The 21,171-nt window shown below is 43.4% G+C and overlaps 3 protein-coding genes across 3 annotated transcripts in view; all 3 read right to left on the bottom strand.

The window, feature by feature from the left end:
- Window positions 1-10,531, bottom strand: part of LOC133022685 (adhesion G protein-coupled receptor L1-like) — a 29,010-nt gene extending 18,479 nt beyond the window's left edge. The window contains exons 1-2 of the mRNA XM_061089554.1: window positions 10,471-10,531; window positions 1,337-1,456 (exon numbers count right to left, since the gene is read on the bottom strand). Coding sequence (XP_060945537.1) covers window positions 1,337-1,406 — 70 coding nt within the window. The 5' untranslated portion in view covers window positions 1,407-1,456; window positions 10,471-10,531. The remainder of the gene's footprint in view (window positions 1-1,336; window positions 1,457-10,470) is intronic.
- Window positions 10,532-14,215: 3,684 nt separating this feature from the next.
- LOC132997931 (nucleoredoxin-like protein 1) lies at window positions 14,216-15,724 on the bottom strand. The gene is made up of 3 exons (XM_061067487.1): window positions 15,486-15,724; window positions 14,695-14,784; window positions 14,216-14,561 (listed from the first exon to the last, which is right to left on the bottom strand). Exons 1-3 carry the CDS (start codon window positions 15,719-15,721, stop codon window positions 14,216-14,218), a joined length of 672 nt encoding a protein of 223 aa, XP_060923470.1. The 5' UTR covers window positions 15,722-15,724.
- Window positions 15,725-18,314: 2,590 nt separating this feature from the next.
- LOC132997926 (nucleoredoxin-like protein 1) lies at window positions 18,315-19,259 on the bottom strand. The gene is made up of 3 exons (XM_061067485.1): window positions 19,018-19,259; window positions 18,823-18,912; window positions 18,315-18,690 (listed from the first exon to the last, which is right to left on the bottom strand). Exons 1-3 carry the CDS (start codon window positions 19,251-19,253, stop codon window positions 18,315-18,317), a joined length of 702 nt encoding a protein of 233 aa, XP_060923468.1. The 5' UTR covers window positions 19,254-19,259.
- Between the last annotated feature and the right edge of the window lie 1,912 nt (window positions 19,260-21,171).

The following is a 21,171-nucleotide window of genomic DNA, read 5'->3' as shown; positions in this document are numbered from 1 at the left end:
TGAAAACATCTTACTCTGATGTGCTTTTCAAACATCCATTTGATGAAAGCATTAGCATGTGTGATTTTATTCCTCATTAAAACATGTGAAAGCCCTAACTGGAAGCATTGCTGGATGCACAGTGTGATTGATGATATCAATCACACTGTGCATCCAGTGTGACACCTGCATGTGAGGTGATGCATCGGTGCATCACAGTATCTGGTGTTTCCAGTCAGTGTGGAGGGTAAAGCTTTTACTACTGACTGTCAGATGCTCAGTAAACACCTTTTGACACCTTTGAGAATTGATTTTCTAACCTTTGCAAGCAGAATCTCAGGCATCCACATGTGTGTGTCTGTTTGTGTGTTTGTGTGTTTGTGTGTTTATAAATTCACTGTCAGAATAATCCATGCAAACCAGGGTTGTTAGAGAAAATTGGATTACTATTAACTTAATCCCGTTGTTCACATGCCCTGAAGTATAGTATATCATCATGTACACGTGAAGAATGTGTTTACTGCACCGGGATGAAACGCAGCTGAAATGTTGGCGTGATCAGTGCACTGTAACTGTCTGTGGTGCTGAATGACCTGATTACTACTGAATCCATCCCTTTGGTGACTCGCACATGACACAGCATTTCCCAAACTTTGCCAAGATGACAGGGAATTTCTACGGCGGCAGTGAGCTGAGTCCAGCTTCACAGGACTTTCACGTAAGGCTGCATCCATGCTACTACGTTTTCTAAAACAAGCTCTGTCTAAATGAGCATTTTGGCTCCGTATCAGTTTTAATCCGGTCTAACACACCTGAGGGAACAGCTGCACATTAGCTAATGTGCGGTGCATATTGTGGGTTAAAGTTCATGTAAGCAGTTGTATAATTGTAAAATGCATCATGTCACTGCTGAACAGCTGTTAACAGGTCAGCAATGCTTGTAATTGATGTTGCGTTCTACCCTGGTAGCCGAGGATAATGCCAATTGTTTTTTCCCAGAAGGGATAGGAGACTAACGAATCACCAAAGGCTACGTCCCGACTGAAAAGACCCAGTCAGCAATCGTTTGTGGGTATCTAGTCATTTTTAAACAATCTCTGTTTCTGGTCGTCCAGACTAAAACACAGCCCCGGAGTTTCAAACAAAAAAGGGGCTAGCAGTGTTTCCAAACTTCTCCGTTTCAGCGGCTCTTACACTCCAGAGTGGCGTAGCGGAGTAGATCAAACAAAAACGTAGTAGTGTGAATGTAGCCTGAATCACAAATCTATGTCACACTGGCACAAACTATTGTTCTTGTGCATTTAAATGTCCCTTATTCTTTGGCACCTTACCAGGTAACTACCTCAGTGCTGCTTACCTTGGCTGGAGGGGGCGACGTGAGCCAGGCTGAGCGCACACACCCCCAGGAACCATAGAGACGCAGCCATGCCGGGCAGGAAAAGTTAGCACGTCACACCACCGGCCGTGTTAGGAGAGCCTGGAGAGAAACCAGAGGGAGTGTGAGATTGAAGAAGAACTCTGCGTGTATGTGTGTGTGGGTGTGTGTTGGATGGTCAATAACACAGACTGACAATGAGAGAATGAACATCAGAAAATAGTGGGGGAGGCAGAATAATAGAGAATCAGACAGAGAGGAGTAAGCGAGAGAGAGGGAGAGAGAGAAATAGACATAACAATTGGGCAATCAGTGCTGTGAAAAGTCCCTCAATCTGCTGTTACCATGGCGATAGCACAATGTGGCGTGTGCGAGGCAGGGAGAGAGAACGAGAGTAAAGAGATATGCAGGGTGTGTTTGTCTGAGTGTGTGTTTGTGAGTGAAAGCACGAGCGTATGAGTACGTGTTTGAGTTCCATAATTAGCTAGGAGCAACAGTGACCACTGACCCATAAAAGAGCCTTAATCTCTCTATCCACTCATACACACACACACATACACACACATACACACACATACACACACACACACTGAGGCAGAGGGCCGGGCTCGGCTTAGGCCACTTTTCAGTAATCCTAAATAAATTATGTGGCGGAGATCTCTCTCCCCCAGCAGGGCAGGGGTAACGGGATAAACAGCTGACTGAAGGCGCAGGTGATCAGAGGGCGATGCTGTGCTGTGGAGTTTAACGAGGGAACATACGGGACGCAGCCGGACGAGCTGCAAGAGAACAACAGTTATATGAGTCCCGAATATAAACTGAACTCTTGGCCCCGGACATACGGGAGGATGGAGCTGCAGCACGCACGGCATCACATTTATTCTCTTTAGCCTTTTCCAATCTGCTGCTGCACAAAATCTAGCATCATGGTCTCCAAAGTGAGCGTGTATGTGTGTGTGTGTGTGTGTGTGTGTGTGTGTGTGTGTATGTACATATGTGTCCTTGCGTGTGTTTATTTGTAACTTGCTTCTCTCTCCGTCTTCTTGTTAGGTAATGACGGCAGACAGATTTAGGTCAGTCCTCAACAAATGTCCAACATGCATTCAACGACTTGTGCCTGTATGGAGACCAGCACACGCACACACAACCACACACCCACACACACACCCACACACACACACACACACACACACACACACACACACACACACACACAATTACACAGCGAAAAAAGATAAGAGACATCTCTGCCTTCTTTAAGTCCACTGAACCAACAAGACTGTAGTAATAAAAGGCCCAAGGACCACAGTGACACACACACACACACACAAACACACACACACACACACACACACACACACACACAAATAGAAACTCAGCAGGATGAGAACCTTTCCATTTTGTTATCACATACATACACATGCGCACACACACACAAACAATCACACAATACGTCTCATCTCATCCAAAACCCTTATGGCAGCATGTTCTTTTGCTTGCAACCCCCATTGCTCTCTCTTGCTCTCCATTGCTCTCTCTCTCTCTCTCTGACACACACACACACACACACACACCCTTAAGTGTTGATGCAGAGTAAGTAGAGCAAGGACACTGATGGGCCCTGACAAAGCCACACACCCGGTCCCCCTGTTCGCAGCACTGTGCTCTCTGCCTGCAACCAAAATCCAGCCCCAGGCCACCGGCCGGCCTACTTGGAGAAGCAGCAGCCTCTAAGTGAGAGTGTGTGAGGACTGGGCCTGGAGTGAAATAAATTACCCACACATACACACAGGCATTAATGTACTGTACTTAGACACAGAAAGTACACACAGAGACATTTTATTCACTGTGTGTAGGTTAACCATCCTGAATGATGTATATGAATGTACCTAACAGTCTTAATCGAGGCACAGTAACAACAGATAAATCATGCAAAACTATGCTGGTGCATTAAGAGAGTGCTTTTCCCTTTATTACTCTCCTAGTGTATGTTTAAGGTTATTCACATCACTTTATTGCCCCGGAGGTTATGTTTTCATCTGCATTTGTTAATTAGTGTGATTACAGAAAAACGAATGGATTTACCATGAAACTTGGTGAAAGGATGTAGGATGGTTAAATTAAAATTACATTTTGGTGTCGATCTGAATTAGGGTGTTTTCACTTTCACGAGGTTGCACATTTTTAAATACAATTTTGTTGATTTCGCTGAGAATAATGAATGGGTCTTGATGGAAGAAAACACGTATGTTTAGGGGACTGATATTTATGAGTTTGTGTAATGTGTTGCAGATTTGATTGAAAATCTGGATCTAGTGAATTTAAAAGTAGTTTTTCAGCTCTTCAGTGAAACTGAATGATGTTTAAAATGAGTCAACTGTGAGACTAAATTGAATTCAACTAAATGTCAATAGTTTCAATAATTTAAAAATGTAACTTAATTTGTATCCAATTTTCAGCGAGTATTTGAATATGTTTGACCACTTGAATTTGAAATGAAGTACCGCTGGGTTTGATCAGCATTTGACTTCACAGCATGAGGTTGTGTCATGACACATGCCAAAGAGCTTCAGGGGGTTCATTCATTTATGAGGGAAGCTGGCAAACTATCTGTTGGTTCCAACTCCTGAAAAATGATTGTAATTTCAAGATATTTGGGTTTTGAAGTGTTGGCTGGATCAAGCAAACATTTAAAGACTTTAATTTAGTAGCAGTAATGGGCATTTTCACTATTTTTACTGTTAAAAATCCACCTAATGACAAGACTGTGAAAATGATCCCCTAATGACAGAGGTAAATCAGGAGTCTGCCAAATAAATCCTGTGTGTTTTGGCTGCTCGAAAAGATTGAAGCAATAAATAAGAACGAAAATTGACATTCGCACCGCTGAGAGGCAAATGAGCGTCAATAAAAGTCAGTGTGCTGGAAACCATTCAGACTGATGTGAAATCAGGGCAGGTACAAAGATTCGCACTGTGAGAGGTGGAGGCCATGCAATCAACAAAGAGAAGGGGAGAGAAGGGGAAAGTCACCTCCCCCTCCTTTGGTCAGAAAGCTATCAGCGCCTGAGGGTGGATCGCTGTGAAGCACAAAGTGACAAAACAGCCTTATACTGTTGTGTGGCTAATGGAAGAATGAATGTGTGTGTGTGTGAGTGTGAGAGAGAGAGAGTGTGATGGGGAGAAGCATCAAGAAATGACGGAGAGGACGAGAGATTAGACTTCTGACAGCTCAAGCTTTTAATGGCTGAAATACTTCTCTGGTAATAACAGTGGTGAGAATTTTCTTGTCTCGCTACTGCTGACAGCGTTTAAGGATTAAGAAAAGATTATAAAAAACACTCTGGCGCTGTCTGCGACTCCGAGCCCGTGTTTCAGACGGATGACCTCTGCAGCTCCCAGAGGACTGAGGCCTACACGCCACAGTCGGAGCCACTTGCAGGGTTTTAGAGTCTGTGTGTTTGTCTGGTCATTGCCAGCCTCTGGAGGAAGGAGGTGTCGCCCTCTGTCAATCATTCCCTTGTTGCAGGCAGGAAACACAGGTGGCTCTCAGGGCCAAGTTCAGAGCATGAGGACTTGTGATGCGTTTGTGTTCTTGCTGCCATATGCAGGCTTTATTGTACACACAGAAAATGGCTGGAAATCGCTCCCAGGTATATCCTGAGCTGTAGGTTTTAGGTCGTTTTCAAAGTCATCTACAGTTGGTACTCGTCAGTCCTCATGTTTCTATCTCTCAAAATCCAGTGCTCATAGAGTATATAAGATCTCGATCCACTAGTTATTCTCTTAGAAATCAAACCCTTTCCAATAATGTTAAAGACAAATAACTCCTGAATTCACCCTCTGATCAGGATCGGCAATAAAAGCTCATGGGTTATCTCATGAGTCATACCCCTAACCTCCATTGATGTTCATGAAAATCAGTTTTGTTGTTGTGTGTAGTGTTGCCTGCAAACAAATCAACAAACAAACGTACAGATGTGAAAACACAACCTCCTGGGTGGAGGCAATGGAAGGTAAATTAGGTATTTTCTGGTCTATGGAGGATTTCCGAGGTTTCCTGTCATCAGGTTGTCCGGCTCTTACAGAGCTGCAGCTGAACACAACAAGAAAGTGTTAATGCCCCTTGGTTTTTGTTGGTTGCTGTTCAGTTGAGTTGAAGCCTGATACTAACATAGAAAAATGTAACAATCAGATGTTTTGGTCACTTCGCCATTATGTCTTTTGAAAATGAGTTTGTCACCGAAGCACAATGAATCCTGGGAAAGGTGAACCTGAGAAGGATCCAGCTGTCAGAGGCTTCGCTGCTGACCCACACCGCATCCTTCCACTATATTTCATGATAATACATTTTGTACTTTTTGCATAATCCTAACCCTAACCCTAACTACACAAACAGACAGACTAACAAAAATACATTCTTCTCTACATGAATGTCTGTGCAGATAACAGATTTTATTTAACCTGAAGAATTGAGTCTATTATAAAGCTGCAGGAAGGTTGATTAAACATTGAGTTCCCTCACATATTTATTCAGATCATAATCCTGCCCTCAGCGCAGCACGCGCTCACACTTTCATCAGCACTTTCTCAGGGTCTGAGAATCTCTACGATTTCTCATGTGTTTACTCATTTATCACTGTGTTGTTTGTAGCTGATCATCGCACAGCGTCAGGCAGAGCAGCGGAAATTTGTCATTGCCAAGTCTGAGTTACCTGCGAATGCAGAGAGAAAACAACAAGCAAGCCATGCGGTGGTCCCATGAGGTTTCAAATACTGCACACTGATAGGACGACATATCCAATAGTTCAATGTTTGTATGGTTTTCAGGCATTGGCATGTTATCAAGTAAGAGATATCACAGTTTTCAGTAAAGTCCGATTTTTCCCGTTGTAATTATGACTTGGAGTGGAGCTGCAGTTCTAAGCTGATCAACAGAAAACTAATCTGCAAATGTTTTACTCATCAAATAATCAAAAAAAGTCCAATACTAGCTTCTCGTGCTTAAGGTTTTGATGTTTTTCTTTGTTAAATCTGATAGAAATTTTATATTCCTGGTTTTTGGTTTGGTAGCAAAGGAAAAACAATAACTTTAAGTAAAGAAATCATTCTGAACCCAGAAGAACAACAGGTGAAATGGTCTTTTAATAAAACCCTTTATGTGTACACAGAGAGATAAGTTACTCACAAATACTCAGTGAATGTATAATACCTCAGTAAATGTAATACCTTTGCTTTTTACATGAGTGGTCCTTACTTGATTTTTACTGTCTAGTTGAATCAACTTATGCAATGTGAGTAATGTAGCTGTTTTGCCTAAAACTGGTATAGAACTATGTTCTCTTGACTAAACTGGACTGAATGAGAGCTCAACAGTTCCCATGTGCAGTAGAGCAGCACAGGAACCATCCAGCGTTGCATAGTTTTATGATTACAGATAAGTCATGCTCAAGCTGATGAGCTAGTCTGAATATTTTAGTGATGGGAATTTCAGCTGTTTGAAGGGAGCAGGGTCTTAAGGCTGTTTCTTTCCGAGAGATGTTCATCCCTCCTGTTTTGTGGTTGTGAGGTTTATGGTGTTATAATCACTAGGATAATGATATGATAGGGTAAGATTTTAATCAGAATCAAACTAATACATCCCACCAATTTGTGTATTGTAAATATCATTATATATTTCATGTCATATCAAGTCCACCCTCAACCTTTGTGGATTTATTGTAGCAAAATTTGGGCACAGCTATAAAAGGAACGGCTCAAGTATCCTTCGACTCGGTTCCCTTCGTCCTTTCCAAAAAGCTGCTGAAAATAATCATATTGTTCGCATCACAAGAATGTTTTTTTGGTTTAATTTTTTTCAGTTCATTTGAAAATAGTATTTTGGATATTTTTATTGTCTTTGGCTTTAAATTATGTTAAAACCACACATTATTTGTTGTGCTTACTTAATTCATGAAGAGATAGTTACTTTACTAAAGTAAAGAGTAGACACAACTATTCAGACTAAATAGATTTGTTTAACCTGCTAAATTTAGAAAAAGGTACTGTTACCAGACATTTTTTAATTGGAACAGCTTCACAAAATTTAATAAATACAAAGAAGTTTAGAGGCTGAGTAAAATGCCATATTATTAACATACACATTTTGACTGATAGTTATGTTGACTTACCTTTTTCAAGGCAATCCCTTTCCTAAAAAAACTTTAAGTAGGAGCCACGTCAGATTTTACAGTGTGACACTCGAACACACACAGTATCTCTCTTTTGCTCTTCTCTCTTGGCAGAGATACAGGTTCAGAATATCTGTTTTCCCAGAAACTGTCGTCACAAATATTTCCCAGTACTAATAGTTCCGCCACATTAACACACAATGTAATGTCTGTTAACTTGTCCAGGCCAAAACATTCTGCTTCTGGCAGAACATCCCATCTCTCAAATATCAACAAACGCTTCCAGCCAGATGTTTTCTCACAAGACTCAGAGGGAGATGATTAAAAACACATCACAATTGCAACTCATCCACGATGTCACACAAAAAGGCAAAACAAGTCATGTGAGGACATCACACTGGGCTGTGGAATTGTACTGTGTGTTTTTCCACTATTTTCAGATGTTGTATTGACAATACGATCAATCAATCAACTAAACAGTGAACATTATTTTTAGTTGCAGCCTATTATTCTGGAGCTTGGACAAATAACATATTTTGCAGCTTGATTTGGAGGACTTGTTGGGTGAATGAGTCAGAAACTCATAGCTGCATTTACTTAGATTTGACATAAAAAGGCAGTTTACCTCAGGCCACACTTCCCGATTATAGACTGGAGCTTACTGCAGATATGACTTGGGAATCAGCTGTGTACAACAATAACTAATCATGATATAACCAATCAAATCAACGTGGCCCAGACCTGTGTGAGCAGCAGAAAATTAATCGTTAGATAAGACCACAACAAATTAGTAGTTCCATTTCAAATCTGTTGACGTTTTTGCAATAATCGACATTTGCCAATAATTAGAGAGTAGCCACCTCAGGTAATAGAAGTGACAGAGGATGCTGCAGGGATGACAGTGTGGACTGACTGCGACCTCGGGCAGCGCAATCCGCTGGAGCACAATGGCTGCCATTAGATCTATCTCTGCTCGTGGTTTTCACAATAAAACAGCAGGTAAACGCTGCAGTTAAAGTCCTGTTGTTCCTGGAACCAGTAAATTCGAGTATGTGAAGTGACCAGGAACCAAACGTCTCGGGGCTGCTTAATTATTTGTAAAGGGTTTTTAATGAGCTGCAGTAATGTATGAGTGGTGTGATGCTGCCTGAATGGATGATGTGATGGAAAGTTTGAGAATCCAGCATGATAAGGGTCAGTGTGTGTGTGTGTGTGTGTGTGTGTGTGTGTGTGTGTGTGTGTGTGTGTGTGTGTGTGTGTGTGTGTGTGTGTGTGTGTGTGTGTGTGTGTGTGTGCGTGATCTCTTCCTTGTCTTTCTGCATTTCCTAATGACTTCATCATCTTAGATCTAGAGCACGACATGAGAATCATCTTCTAACTGACGGGAACATTCTGTTAGGTATAAAACTGTATTTAGAGAAGTTTCAACCTGGGGCATGTCCGCTGAACAGTCATTTCAACAAACACTGAGGTGGAATGTGGTCTGCTGGCTGTCGTGTCGGGCTTGTTGTCCCTCTGTGCCCTTTTGCACTAAACCTGATTTGTGTGTCAGCACAAGACGTTACTATGATATTAGATGTTTCAACATGTCACCCGGACAAAGAACAAGATTGCGATCCTGAGGCGTGTCAAAATGTCATCCCGCTTCTTCTACGCTCACTGACCGAGGTGAGACCGAGCAGTGCCGAGTGCAGCCGGTGGCTTTTGTTTGCAAGATGGCAGAACGTGCTTCAGCCGCATCAGACAATAGGTTCACCGTGAGCTGCCGGGGATGTTTGTCTCCGGTCAGGAATAACGTGCATGAGCAGGAAGGTAGAGCCTGAGGATCTGGAGGAGGTGACAAACACCATCGCTTAGTTTTGAGGTTTCATTAATCGATGTGATGCAGCAACTTGATTTGTGAAATATTCAATTCACGGGATAAACCAAACATCCAAGCAAATTTACAATAAAAAAAAAAGTCACATTTTTTATATTTGATATTATATATTATATTACAATATCGCCCAAGTCAATTGGACAACATGATAATTGACAGACACAACTATATATTGCAATGAAAAGCTATTCTTATGTGATGCAATGTAATGAAAAACTAAATATTTGTGCCTCTTGAGAAAGAAAAACAAGGATATGGATTTGACAATCAAACCGGCCACCTCCATTCCTCTCACTCCACTACAACAGGAATTTGCATGACTGAACTGTGATGCTGCAATCAGTCCCAGGGCGACACAACTTGATGATGTGCAGCAACATTACAGCTTTCATTTGAATTAACAAATATAATATAATACTCAAAAATAGTTATTGCTTGATCATGACAATCATTTGCAGGTAGCTCTATAATAAAGGTAGTAATTTGACACAGGGCTACAATATTACTCTATAAACCATCTAGTGTCGGGTCATGGCATTGATATTACACTGATATACCTGTCCCCAGCTCGGAACAGGTCTAACTGATGCAAGGGGACATGATGGATACATGTTCGATCACACACACACAAAAGATATGGTGCGTTTTACAAGTCAAATGACATAAAATCCATCCTTGTGTGTGTGTTTGTGTGTTTCTGTGTGCTTGTGTCTGAGTGCTTTAAGCAAATCAATTTCTTTTTTCTCCTTGGTGGTTGATGTAAATGATCCCTACATGGAAGCAAACCTTGTTATGTTTTTTTTCTCCTCCTTTTCGATCTAACATGCACAGTGCAGCAGCACACAAACACACACACACACACACACACACACACACACTAGGTGAGTCACCTCATTACGATGTACTTTCACAAACCTTTCTCTGTGGGCTATAAATCTTTTCAAATTATTCATCATTTTCCTCTCTTATAGGCAAAATCTTCAATCTGCTGCTAATATCACAGAAACTTGAAATTCAACAGAAACAAAACCTTGACACTCAAGGTTACAAGTGTATAAGAAATCCCACCTGACAGAGGAGTAGGAGCCACCAAGCTATTCCTTTCAATCTCATCTCTCGTTTCCCTCATCCTTTCTCCTCTTTCCTTCGTCGTCCTTCCACCGCTGCATCTCTGTCTGTCTGTCTGCCCCCTCCTCATGGTCACTCCTGCCTCCCTCCCTGGCCTCCTCCACTGACCCAGTCCTCTCTTCCCCTCTCTGAAATATTGATAACGGGCTCTCTCTCAGTATACGCTAGTCTTCCTCTCTCTTTCTCTCCTCTCCTCAAGTTCCCATCTGCATGGGCAAACCTGCAAACCAGACTCTGCATTTATACACATCCCTTGAAGTGTGCAACCGTGTACACCACTTTCTCATTGCATCATCCACCAGACAAATGCACCCAGGGTCTCAGGATCCAGCCCCACCGATGGCAGACCCCTTGGACCATGCAACATGGGACTCTGAGAATCATGATATGATGATATGCCACTTTCTCAACTGCACTCCCAAGGAGGAGGCCCAGAGGAGGCCCAATCACGTGCCCATGAATATTTCACAGCCCTCCTGTACTACTGACCCATCTTCACTGGCCAGCAGTGAGTGAGGCCCAGCAGCACATCAGACCGCTGTCCCTCAGTGAGAAGGGCCTTGACAGCAGCAGAGGAGCAGCAGCAGCAGAGGAGCAGCAGAGGAGCATGGGCACCTCCGCCGTCCCCACTGATCATGTATGTGCGAGTGTGCGTGCGAGGAGAGAGGGAGATAGAGAGTATGGGCGGGGTGCATCCTCAGAGCCTATATCCATATCTTACCGTCAATCCTCCGGTTTCCCTCCTCCACCTCCTCCACCACCACCACCACCTCCTCCTCCTCTTCACTCACTGCGTCTTCCGCATTCCGTCTCTCCGCGCCCTCACGCACTGTACTCCCTGTCTCTCTCTGCCCGACGCATGAAAAATAATACTAATGCTATATGTGAGATATATATATATTCGGAGGGGGGGGGGGGGGGAATTGATGGTGGGTGATACCTGCCGGGCTATAGAGCAGTCATTAGCGCGATGTGTCCAACAACAACTGGGCGTCCTCCTCCTCCTCCTCCTGGGGCTCCGCTGTGCCGTGGACCTCACACCCTCCCTCCGTGCTGCCGAGGCGCGTCCTCTTCCCCGCTGAGGAGTGCTGTGGGACCGCGCGTCACGTCGGTATCATGATTCCCACGGGTGCTCATGCCCGGAGAGGATGCGGGGCGATCGGCCTTCTGGAGCTCCCGATGGACGGACGGATGGATGGATGGACGGATGGATGGACGGAGGGAGAGTGGGGGGGAAATAGCGCGATCGCTGGGCGAAACCAATAATTAGACGCAGATTTTACGCACAGACCCTCCTCCTCCTGGAACGCTCCCGTCGATCCCTACAGTCCGGTGGTCATCGCGGATCAGATGCGCCTCGGACGTCGCTCACTTACATCCTTGCCTTCCATGGGAAATACCGTCGACGTGATCACAGCCGCTTTGCATATCCTTGAGGAGTCGTGATGAGGCGCAGCAGCACATCAGGACGCAAAGGCAGCTTTAAAAATACAAAAATAAAAAAAGGGAAAAAAGACAGAGGAGGCAGGGGTCGTGTTATAAAATGATGCTGAGGTTTAAAAAAAAAGACGGGGGCAGCTGGACGAGCAGAGAGAGAGATAAGGTTTCCTGCTCCTGGCCTCGCCTTGCATCCGTCCGTCTCCTCTTCTCTTGCCTTTCTCTCTCTCTCTCTCTCTCTCTCTCTCTCTCTCTCTCTCTCTCTCTCTCTCTCTCTCTCTCTTTCTCTCTCGCTCTCTCTCGCTCTCTCCAGCTTGTTGCGCGTTCTGCAATCGAGAGCGCGCCTCTGTGTGTGCACGTGTGTGTTTGTGTATGCGCGTGTGCAGAGACATGCAGAGAAAGAGAGAGAGGGAGGGAGGGGGGGCTTCGACTATATTATCAAGGTTTTTCTTAGTGAGCAACAACAAGCTGCTGTGTTGGCAAAAGAGAAGGAGCAGGGGAGAAAACAGCAGCTCCTGTTCATTTAGCCCTTTGTCTCTTTCCACACATTTGACCTGCTCTGATTTAGGTTGAACACTCTCAGGTCTTCCATCACAAGAGCAGGGGAGAAGGGGAGTTTATTGGACCGGCTGCTAGGGCAGCACATCCGGCAAGCACGGGCATTTGCAATACATCCTTTCGAGCTTTGTCTGGAGCAGCTCTGGCAGAAAACGTGGCCTATTTGTCAGTCAGCCCTACGACACAGCATGCTTCAACATCCATCATCCCATCACTGTCATCCGTGAAGCTCACCGAACCCACCGATCATCACACCTGGTGACACGCCGGCTTCATCATCCGTCTGCCTGCACCTTGCATTCTCACCCACATCTGCTCTGCAACCATTCCACCCATTACTCCAGCAATAGAAAGACGTACACTGATGGTTTTTTTGTATATGCATCTCAGCAGGATTGGTATGTGGCAGATAGTGTTCTTCAGGTATAGATCCCAACCTTCCCTCTTGCACTCTATCAGAATTCTCATCCCTTCATCCTCCTTCTCTCATCCACACATCCATTCCTCCTCGTTCCCTTAACCCTTACCCATGTCCATTTATCGTCTATACCTCATCCTTTCCTCTGCTCATCCTTACCATTCATCTTCCTTCCCTCATCAATACTCTCTTCCCTTCATCCTCTTTCCCTCATCCCCATGCCCACATCAATTCATCCTCCTTCCCTCATACCTACGCACATCCATAATAAGCTTGGGTGGAATGATGCCTGAGACGGAACCCCCCTTCACTGAGTCCTCCTCCACCCGGTTACCAGTGCAACCTCCAAAACCCGACTACGAGAAGCATCTTCACCTCAACCACTTCCCTAAACGCCCCTTTCCCTCTGAACCCAACATTTAAACGCCCATTGAAACCTTTGAAAGACTCATTGCTGGGGCGTGGTCGTTGCTAGTGGATATGTTGCATATGAAGATTCTGACTGATCACATATAAAAGAATCATCGTGCAGAAGTGTGCAAAGGCTAGACACGGTCTTTGGTGTAAAAGACTATGAGTCACAGTTAGTTCAAGGAAATCACTGATTATGTATAAAAGCCAGTTTTTCCATCATTTCACTTGCATCTCTTTGAATTGCTCTGATTGCTTCTTGTGTGCAGTCTGTAAAATACAGCCTGACTTTCAACAACAAACACTCAATAAAACAAAATGATCTTAATGGTGCTGATTAATTCATTGATTTCCGATTGTGATAGGCGTCGTTTTGATTGGATGCCACCAAGAATCTTGTAAAAAAAATTAAGAAATAGATCAACTTTTATAAAAAATACAAATCAGAGCTGTGTCTTGGAAAATGGAGGAATGGTCGCAATAGACTCCTGGGTGTAATAAAACAAATCGTAATGGTCAGACTTGGCCCGGACATAACCTTGGCCTCACTGTGTTCTGGGCAGAATTCAAAGACCTTCTGGATTCCAGCTGAGGTAGCAGCATTTATTGCTCCATCAGTGTGGTACATTACTTTTTATTGGTAGTCAGTGTGTCCACAGCCAATCATATGTGAGGTGTGCTAGCTGTCAGGACCAATCACAATTAACATCAGTTTATCTACTTTTTAATGAATGTCTGATTTTCCTTTGTGAGGAGGGTTTTGTTGCGTTACATTAGCAGCACCATGAACATTATAGTTACATAGCTTTTGCTAATCGTGGCAACTGTTCCAAAGTCTCGCCCTCTTGCTCTTCTTCTCCATCACCATGACCTCCCTCCTCTTCCTCCTCCTTCCTCTTCTCCATCCACCTCCGCCTCTCCGCCTTCACCCCAACCTCTGCCCTTCTTCTTTTTCTTCTTCTCATCTTCCACCTTGTATTTGAGTCTCCTATACAGGTCGCTGAAGCTGCGCATGGACTTCCCCTCGAAGTCTTCACTCATCATGAAGTTCCTGTCGATGAGCTCCGCTGCCTCCTGCCAGTTGCGGTAGCAGTGCAGGCCGAGGCCCAGGATCTCCTCCACTGCGTTGGCGGCGAGGATGGAGCAGTCAGGCCGCAGCACCACCACTGTGGGCAGCTCCTCCACGTTGAACATGGCCTCCAGCTCCCTGTGGACACACACACACACATTCTGGCATACACGTCGCCAAAGAGCTAATGGATTAAAGCAGCGTGGTTTGTTTGCATTGCAATCATCCATCAGCAGGCTGTGCACTCAACTGACGGGCCAGTCTCACCCACCTCCTGTAGGGGTCCTCATAGGCCAGGAACAGGCACTTCTTGGGCAGCTCTTTGAGGAAGCTCTCTTGCTTCTCCTCAGAATCGTCCAAACTGAAGGATGAAAGAATAATCACATTGCTAGAAAATCTGGATGGGTTTTTAAAATTCATTTAAAAAATCTCTTTAAAGGTCAATGTCTTCATGTTTGTTCTTATGAGGACATTTTGTTCTGACAAAGTTATGAACAGATGAGAAGGCACGACTGAGTAGGATGTAACAAAATATCACCAGTGGGGATATTCTGGCATCATTTGAGACAACAGATTAAGATTAGGGTTTTCACAAACACAACTACTGTATAAATGCATGACATTTCCAACATAATTGTTACCACACACACACACACACACACACACACACACACACACACACACACACACACACACACACACACACACACACACAAACACACACACACACACACACACACACACACACAAACACACACACAAAGGATTTAATTTTATATGAGGGTTATTTTGAAATGATAAACATAAAGTGAACAATGTAAGGTTTTGGGAGTGAAGAACATTAAAGCTAGGGTTGGTAATCCTGGAAAAGATGGCAAGAGCAGCTACACGGCAACCGATACATCCCAGCCCCTCCCTCATCCCTCTCATTAAAGGTACGGCGCCCCCATAACACATGAACGTGCTCTGCCTGACAACTGCCAGAGGCCAACAATTATGAGACTCACTTGCTAACTTTATCGTTAATTTATTTTAATACGTGTGTGTGTGTGTGTGATGTACCTGATGTATAGGAGAACCAGCTGAGCAGAGCGATCCACGTAGAATTCATCGGTCAACTGTTTGAAGAAGTCGCTGAGCCTGAGAGCAAACTGCTGGCAGCCATCACATGCAGCCGAGGCGAAGAAGAGCATCAGGATGCGATTCTGCAGGCCCATGACGATCTCTCGCTCTGTGTTCAGCTCATCATGTTCCTTGTTGTTCTTCAGCAGGACCCGATCGATGAACAGGTCCACCATGATGAAGGGTCAACAGAGATAAGGGCTGAGGCTTGGGAGGCTTTAGGGGGAGATTCAAACAGAATATAAACATCTTAATGTTCATTAGTTCAAAAAAGTAAAACGCCCAGTTACAGTGTGGAGGGTTTTCCATGCAAACATGTCAGTGCATAAAGAGAGTTTATGCTCCTGTTTCCACTCTGTCATATTTACATCTATTAATCACACATAATCTTTCCCACTGTTCAGTCGGATAATCCTCACAGTTGCTGACCTCCAACAAATATTATCTCCTCTTCAAGGCAGCCAATCCAAAAACGAGACCAGCATTAAATTAAAGTATTAAATTATAGCATTCAAGTTTTTGTTCTTCTCATCTCTTCTTGTGGCGCAATAGAGTCATTTCACTGCCTGTCAGTGTGAATCATACTCACTCATCGACTCACTCTCCTTCACCTTTATGCCAGTGGCTCTTCACTCCCTCCTCTGTCCTGTGTGTCGCTCACGCGCTCCACCTCCTTCTCCTCTGTCCGGTCGGGAGGGGTTTGAAAGACAAGGTGACGGAGGGACAAGGGATAAGGAGTGATCACAGTCTGTGTGTGTGAGTGTGTGTGTGTGTTAGTGTGTGAGAGGGCAGTGGCTAAGCAAGCATATACGTGTGAATGAAATCCACAGAGATAACAGAATAAGAGACACGTTTAAAAAAAAGAAAAGGGCTAATGAAGTGAGCCACAGTGAGACCTTTATTATTCAGTAGGTAATAGAGGAGCAGAACTACAGGGAATATCTGGTTATAAAGTTTGGCCATGAAGCCACGCCAATGACATACAGACACAGTTTGTGTTAGCAGCAATGAGAATTGATTTTTTTTTTTTAAGAACAATACAACTTGTACTTATTTAACTATTTAGTACCAAAATAAAAATCCCAGGAGACAAACCATGATTAAGAAAGAGTTGCAAAAGTAATAACGTGTTTAATAAAATATTAATGTGAGTTTTAAAACAACAGCAGGCGCCAGCGCCTATATTTAGTTTAAAGCTGCAATAACTTTGTTTTTTTTTCCTCCTTGTGGGCTTACAAATGCTAAAACAGAAGAAAAGCAGAGGAACACACAGTCAATACAGATTATGACAAAGTGTTGGCAAACAGTTCTCAGTTTACACATCCAGCAGAGCTGCAATTGTTGTTTTCGAAACAGTTGCCTGACATATCTGGAGATGGAGTTATATGAGATGAGTTACCAGGTCTGAAAAGGAAAACAATTAAAAAAAACAATAGCTAAAATAAATCTGGAGAGCTGCACAGTTGAGTTGGTCTATATGATTGCTTTCTCTCGACAAATATCAGTGCCTGTATGTTCCGGGCCTGTTGCACTCACTTCAGAAAAAAAATCTAATTTGAAATCTGCTAAATTAATGAGATTGTTATCTCAGAATTCTGATACATTTTTAATTACATAAAAATAATCAGTTCTTATTTTATGGAATTAATGAGATCGCAAAAAGAGAAGTTCTTCTTTAGTCTACTTGGAGCAAGCATATCCCACCTCCGTAGTTTGATCTAGTTTTATTACCTCCTCCAAAAAGGTTGTGTTTTCACCCCTATGTTTGTTTGTTTGTTTATTGGTTTGTTTTCATAAAATGTTGGAGTGGATCTGGATCAGGGGCAGATATTTTTTGTAATTTACCCCAAAAAGTTATGGAACTATGGATCTTGGATCTTTGGGAACTGATATAAATGAGTGTGTGACATTTGGTGCCTTCATGGAGTTAAGTGAAATACTGAGTGTCATTCTAGGTTTGGGATTAAGACATTGACAAATCCTTGTGTCACAAGCGAAAACAGATCGTCCCCAGGATTCAGGCGAAGGGTGGAGCAGCTGGATGCAGCAGGCAGAGGCAGGAAGTGATGTATTATCTCCGCTGCAGAGATCACATGGTTTTCTTGACCATGGTCAAGACACCGGTGTAGGCTCTTATAACCACAAACTCTCTGGACATCTTTGACGTTGTCTTCTAATGTGGGTGACGCCTATTAGAAGCGTCATCTACCCCCCCCCACTTCATTCATTCAGAAAACGGCACCATATTTTTTCTCAAGTGAATGCAAGAAATTTCGTGGAGACAAGTTCTGAACATGTGTGTTTCTGTGTTTGAAAACATTGACCGAATGACTGAAAACGAAACTGCAGACATTTTAGGCAAATTGACCAGACTAAACTGGATCGTATTTTAGACACATCAATATTATAATAATCAGAATATGAAGAATACAATATGAAGCAGTAGAAACAGCAACATGGCTTATTTCTTAAGAGCGAGCAACTGGATATTTTCCCTTCTAGCGTGTGTGATCTGTACAACCACACTGTGACAGTATGTTATGCTTCTACATGCCATTACATGACATGGGAGCTCAGTGGGCTTTTTAAAAATCCTGCTGTATATGTGCTGCTGCAGGCAGAGGATATAATTCTTGAATTAGCTGCAGTATCAGTGGCTATAAATGAATTACACAGGACCCAGGACCTGAAGATGTGCTGTAAAACAATTACTAGAGAGGATCAACGCAAAAGGTTTTTCCTCTTTCTATCTTTTTCTTTCACCCACTCTCATCTTCTCCTCCATGGTCCTTTATTTCCCTCCTTTCTCTCGTCACCCCGCGCTTCATCCTTCTCATCTTCCTCTTTATATGTGTCTTTGCCGTTGCCCCACAACTTCCACCATTTCTTTTTCCTCTTGTCGTCCTCTGTCTTGTACTTAAGTCTCCTCACAGGTTCGGTGGCACTACGCAGATTAAGGTTGTCAAACTCCTCGTTGAGCATGAAGCTTCTCTCGACGAGCTCCGCCGACTCCTGCCAGTTACTGAAGCAGTCGGAGCCGAAGCGACAGATGTCCTGCACGGCGTTCGGGGAGAGGACGGAGCCGTCGGGACGAAGGACCACGGCTGTTGGAACCTCCTTTACCTTGAACATGGCCTGCAGCTCCCTGAAACACAGACAAAGAAAGTGCATGGATTTCAGATGTGAACCATTATAAAATGTAATTGTTCCTTCTTGGCTAGGCAACTGACTTTTTTACATCCACCGGGGAAATAAATGTAAATACGCATCCACCTACTTCCTGTACGGGTCCTCAAACGCCAGAAATAGAATCTTCTTGTGCATCTCTTTGAGGAGCCTCTCCTGCTGCTCCTCTGATCGGTCCATGCTGCAGAGAGAGAGGACATGGGAACGGAAATCAATTAAATCAATTAAAAATTGTGCAATTACATCCCTGCATTAAAGAGATAAGAAAAAAAGGAAAGACAGAGACCTGACGAAGATGAGAGCAAGCAGTTTGGGGTATTCGATGTAGGCCGGATCCTTCAGCCTCTTGAAAAAGTCATTCAGAAGAGGTAAAAACTCCTGGCACTTTTTACACTCGGAGGAGGCAAAGAACAGCAGCACGATGCGGTTTTCCAGGATCCCGATGATTTCGCGCTCAGTGTTGAGTTCATCCTGGTCCCAGTTGTTCTCGACCAGAACTCGGTTCAGGAACAGGTCCACCATGATGACGGGAAAGCAGCGAAGAACGGTGAAAGCCCTTTGTGGAGAGAAGAGGTGTTAAAATCTGGAGATACACATGTGCTAAAGTACAGCAGGGTAATGTTTTTCGTGACGAGTGCTGCTCATTGGCTTTGTCCATGTCTACGCCCAAAGGAAAAGTCTCAGATGCTCGTACACTGTTACTGACACGTATTTTCACTGTAGGAAGATGGATTTAAGTATTGACTTTATATTTGGCCCAGAATAAAGATAAGAAATCTCTGTGAGGTTCTGTTACATGTGCAACATATCATACTTCAGACCGCACCCACCCATATCTGTAGTCACAAGAAAGCTTAAAACGTTCAACCACAGGGAGGACACCAAAATACAGCTTTTTAGTCTAGTGCTCTATTACTGTTTGAAGTTTGGAAAACCCGCTTAAAAAAATCAATTTTAATTCAACACACAGCTAATTTTCTGCATCAGGACTGTGTCAGATGTGTCTGACAGTGACCAGGCAGCACAAGCAAACAAAACCCCTCCACTGTCATGGATTTGATTTATATGATAAGAAAACGAATGGGATATTTGCAGCTACAGCTCCATTTCCATAGTTGCCCCCTCCCTCTATAACTCTGTACCCACACAAATCAGAGTCTGCACCGTACTGTTCACCCTCTAAACACTACTTAAAAATGACGTGTATCTTATATTTCAATGTGTGATGATAATGTGATGTTTTTTTTTCTTTTATCTGCTCTTTTAAATCCTATGTAAATGCCACTGAGCATTATTAAAAGCACTATACAAATTAAATGTGTAATTATTATAATTATTATTATTTATAAAGAAATAGCTCCAAAAATGTAACCATCTCTATATTTCAGTCGAAACATTTTGGCCTGATGTTCCCATTCACTGATGCTGCTCACTGACTCATCATGTTGCAGCCGACTGAAGGACATCCAGTTTATAGAATACACCAGTTTTTTTTTTTCTATACAAAAAATAATCATAATCTAACAGCAACACTGCAACCCAGCAGCAACCGGCTAACCGGGATGAATAAGGCTTTTATGAGACTGTGTTTTCCGAGAGGAGATTTATGGTTCGGACAAAAAAAACTGCATCTAAAATAAATTTCAGCTTTAGAAATAAAGTTCAGGCCTCAACAGCTGAGAAATGTGCTTTATCTGTCTCGGCCAGCCTGTATTTCACTGTCGCTGCAGTCGCTGCAGGCCCAGAATTGACAGCGATAACCTCACAAATTAGTTTTGGCTCTCTGGCTCTGAGCTGTGCCAGATCTATTTGAGACCGCAGCTCTGGACTGAAACTTCCAAGGCTGATGTAGGAGAAATGTGTTTGAAATTGAGCAGCGTTTGGACCTTAACTGGAGAAAAAAAAAGAGAGGAGGATTTACTGTAAGACTTTGAAAGGTCAGTGATTAAATCCTACATTTGGAGACGTTATTTCACAATCATCCGCTTCACTTATTGAAGCTGATCGATTGCCCCAAATGTATTTACGACCAACACTGCCTTGTTTTGTTAGTGGCTAATGTAACAGCCCATCAATCTGTGTCGGCGCTGTGGCAGCTGAATACACCACAAATTATTTACCTCACCTTGAAACTCCTCAACTCCCACAGGTAAAGAAATATATCCAGAGCTTCTTCTCTCTCTCAGGCCATTGCATTCTTTCTTTTCTTCTGCCGTCTTCCTTTGAGTACTTTAGAATGTGTTATTGAAGTGACACCTCTCACTGCCTCTTCACCAGGGTCTCCGTGTTGTCTTCACACTGCTCTCTGTCAACTGCTGAGGGAGATTATAGATCGCTGGAGGTGCGGCTGAGCTGTAACTCAGGGGCAGAGGTTGCTGCTCCTGTGTGTGTGTGTATGTGTCTGCAGGCCTTAAAACTGCAGCTCAACAGCAACAATCTT

Source organism: Limanda limanda, chromosome 2 (assembly GCF_963576545.1).
Source record: "Limanda limanda chromosome 2, fLimLim1.1, whole genome shotgun sequence".
Lineage (NCBI taxonomy): Eukaryota > Metazoa > Chordata > Actinopteri > Pleuronectiformes > Pleuronectidae > Limanda > Limanda limanda.
Note: the sequence above shows the minus strand (reverse complement) of the source record. Positions and strands in the feature narration are given on the sequence as shown.

Bases quoted from the DNA above. Each gene is read 5' to 3' on its own strand.
- LOC132997931 (XM_061067487.1), bottom strand. From the start codon at position 15,721: ATGGTGGACCTGTTCATCGATCGGGTCCTGCTGAAGAACAACAAGGAA. The intron at 14,785-15,485 runs GTACATCACACA...TTCATCCTTCAG, and splicing joins CTGGTTCTCCTATACATCAG to TTTGGACGATTCTGAGGAGA. The intron at 14,562-14,694 runs GTGGGTGAGACT...GTGTGTCCACAG, and splicing joins TATGAGGACCCCTACAGGAG to GGAGCTGGAGGCCATGTTCA.
- LOC132997926 (XM_061067485.1), bottom strand. From the start codon at position 19,253: ATGGTGGACCTGTTCCTGAACCGAGTTCTGGTCGAGAACAACTGGGAC. The intron at 18,913-19,017 runs GTCTCTGTCTTT...CTCTCTCTGCAG, and splicing joins CTTGCTCTCATCTTCGTCAG to CATGGACCGATCAGAGGAGC. The intron at 18,691-18,822 runs GTAGGTGGATGC...TCTGTGTTTCAG, and splicing joins TTTGAGGACCCGTACAGGAA to GGAGCTGCAGGCCATGTTCA.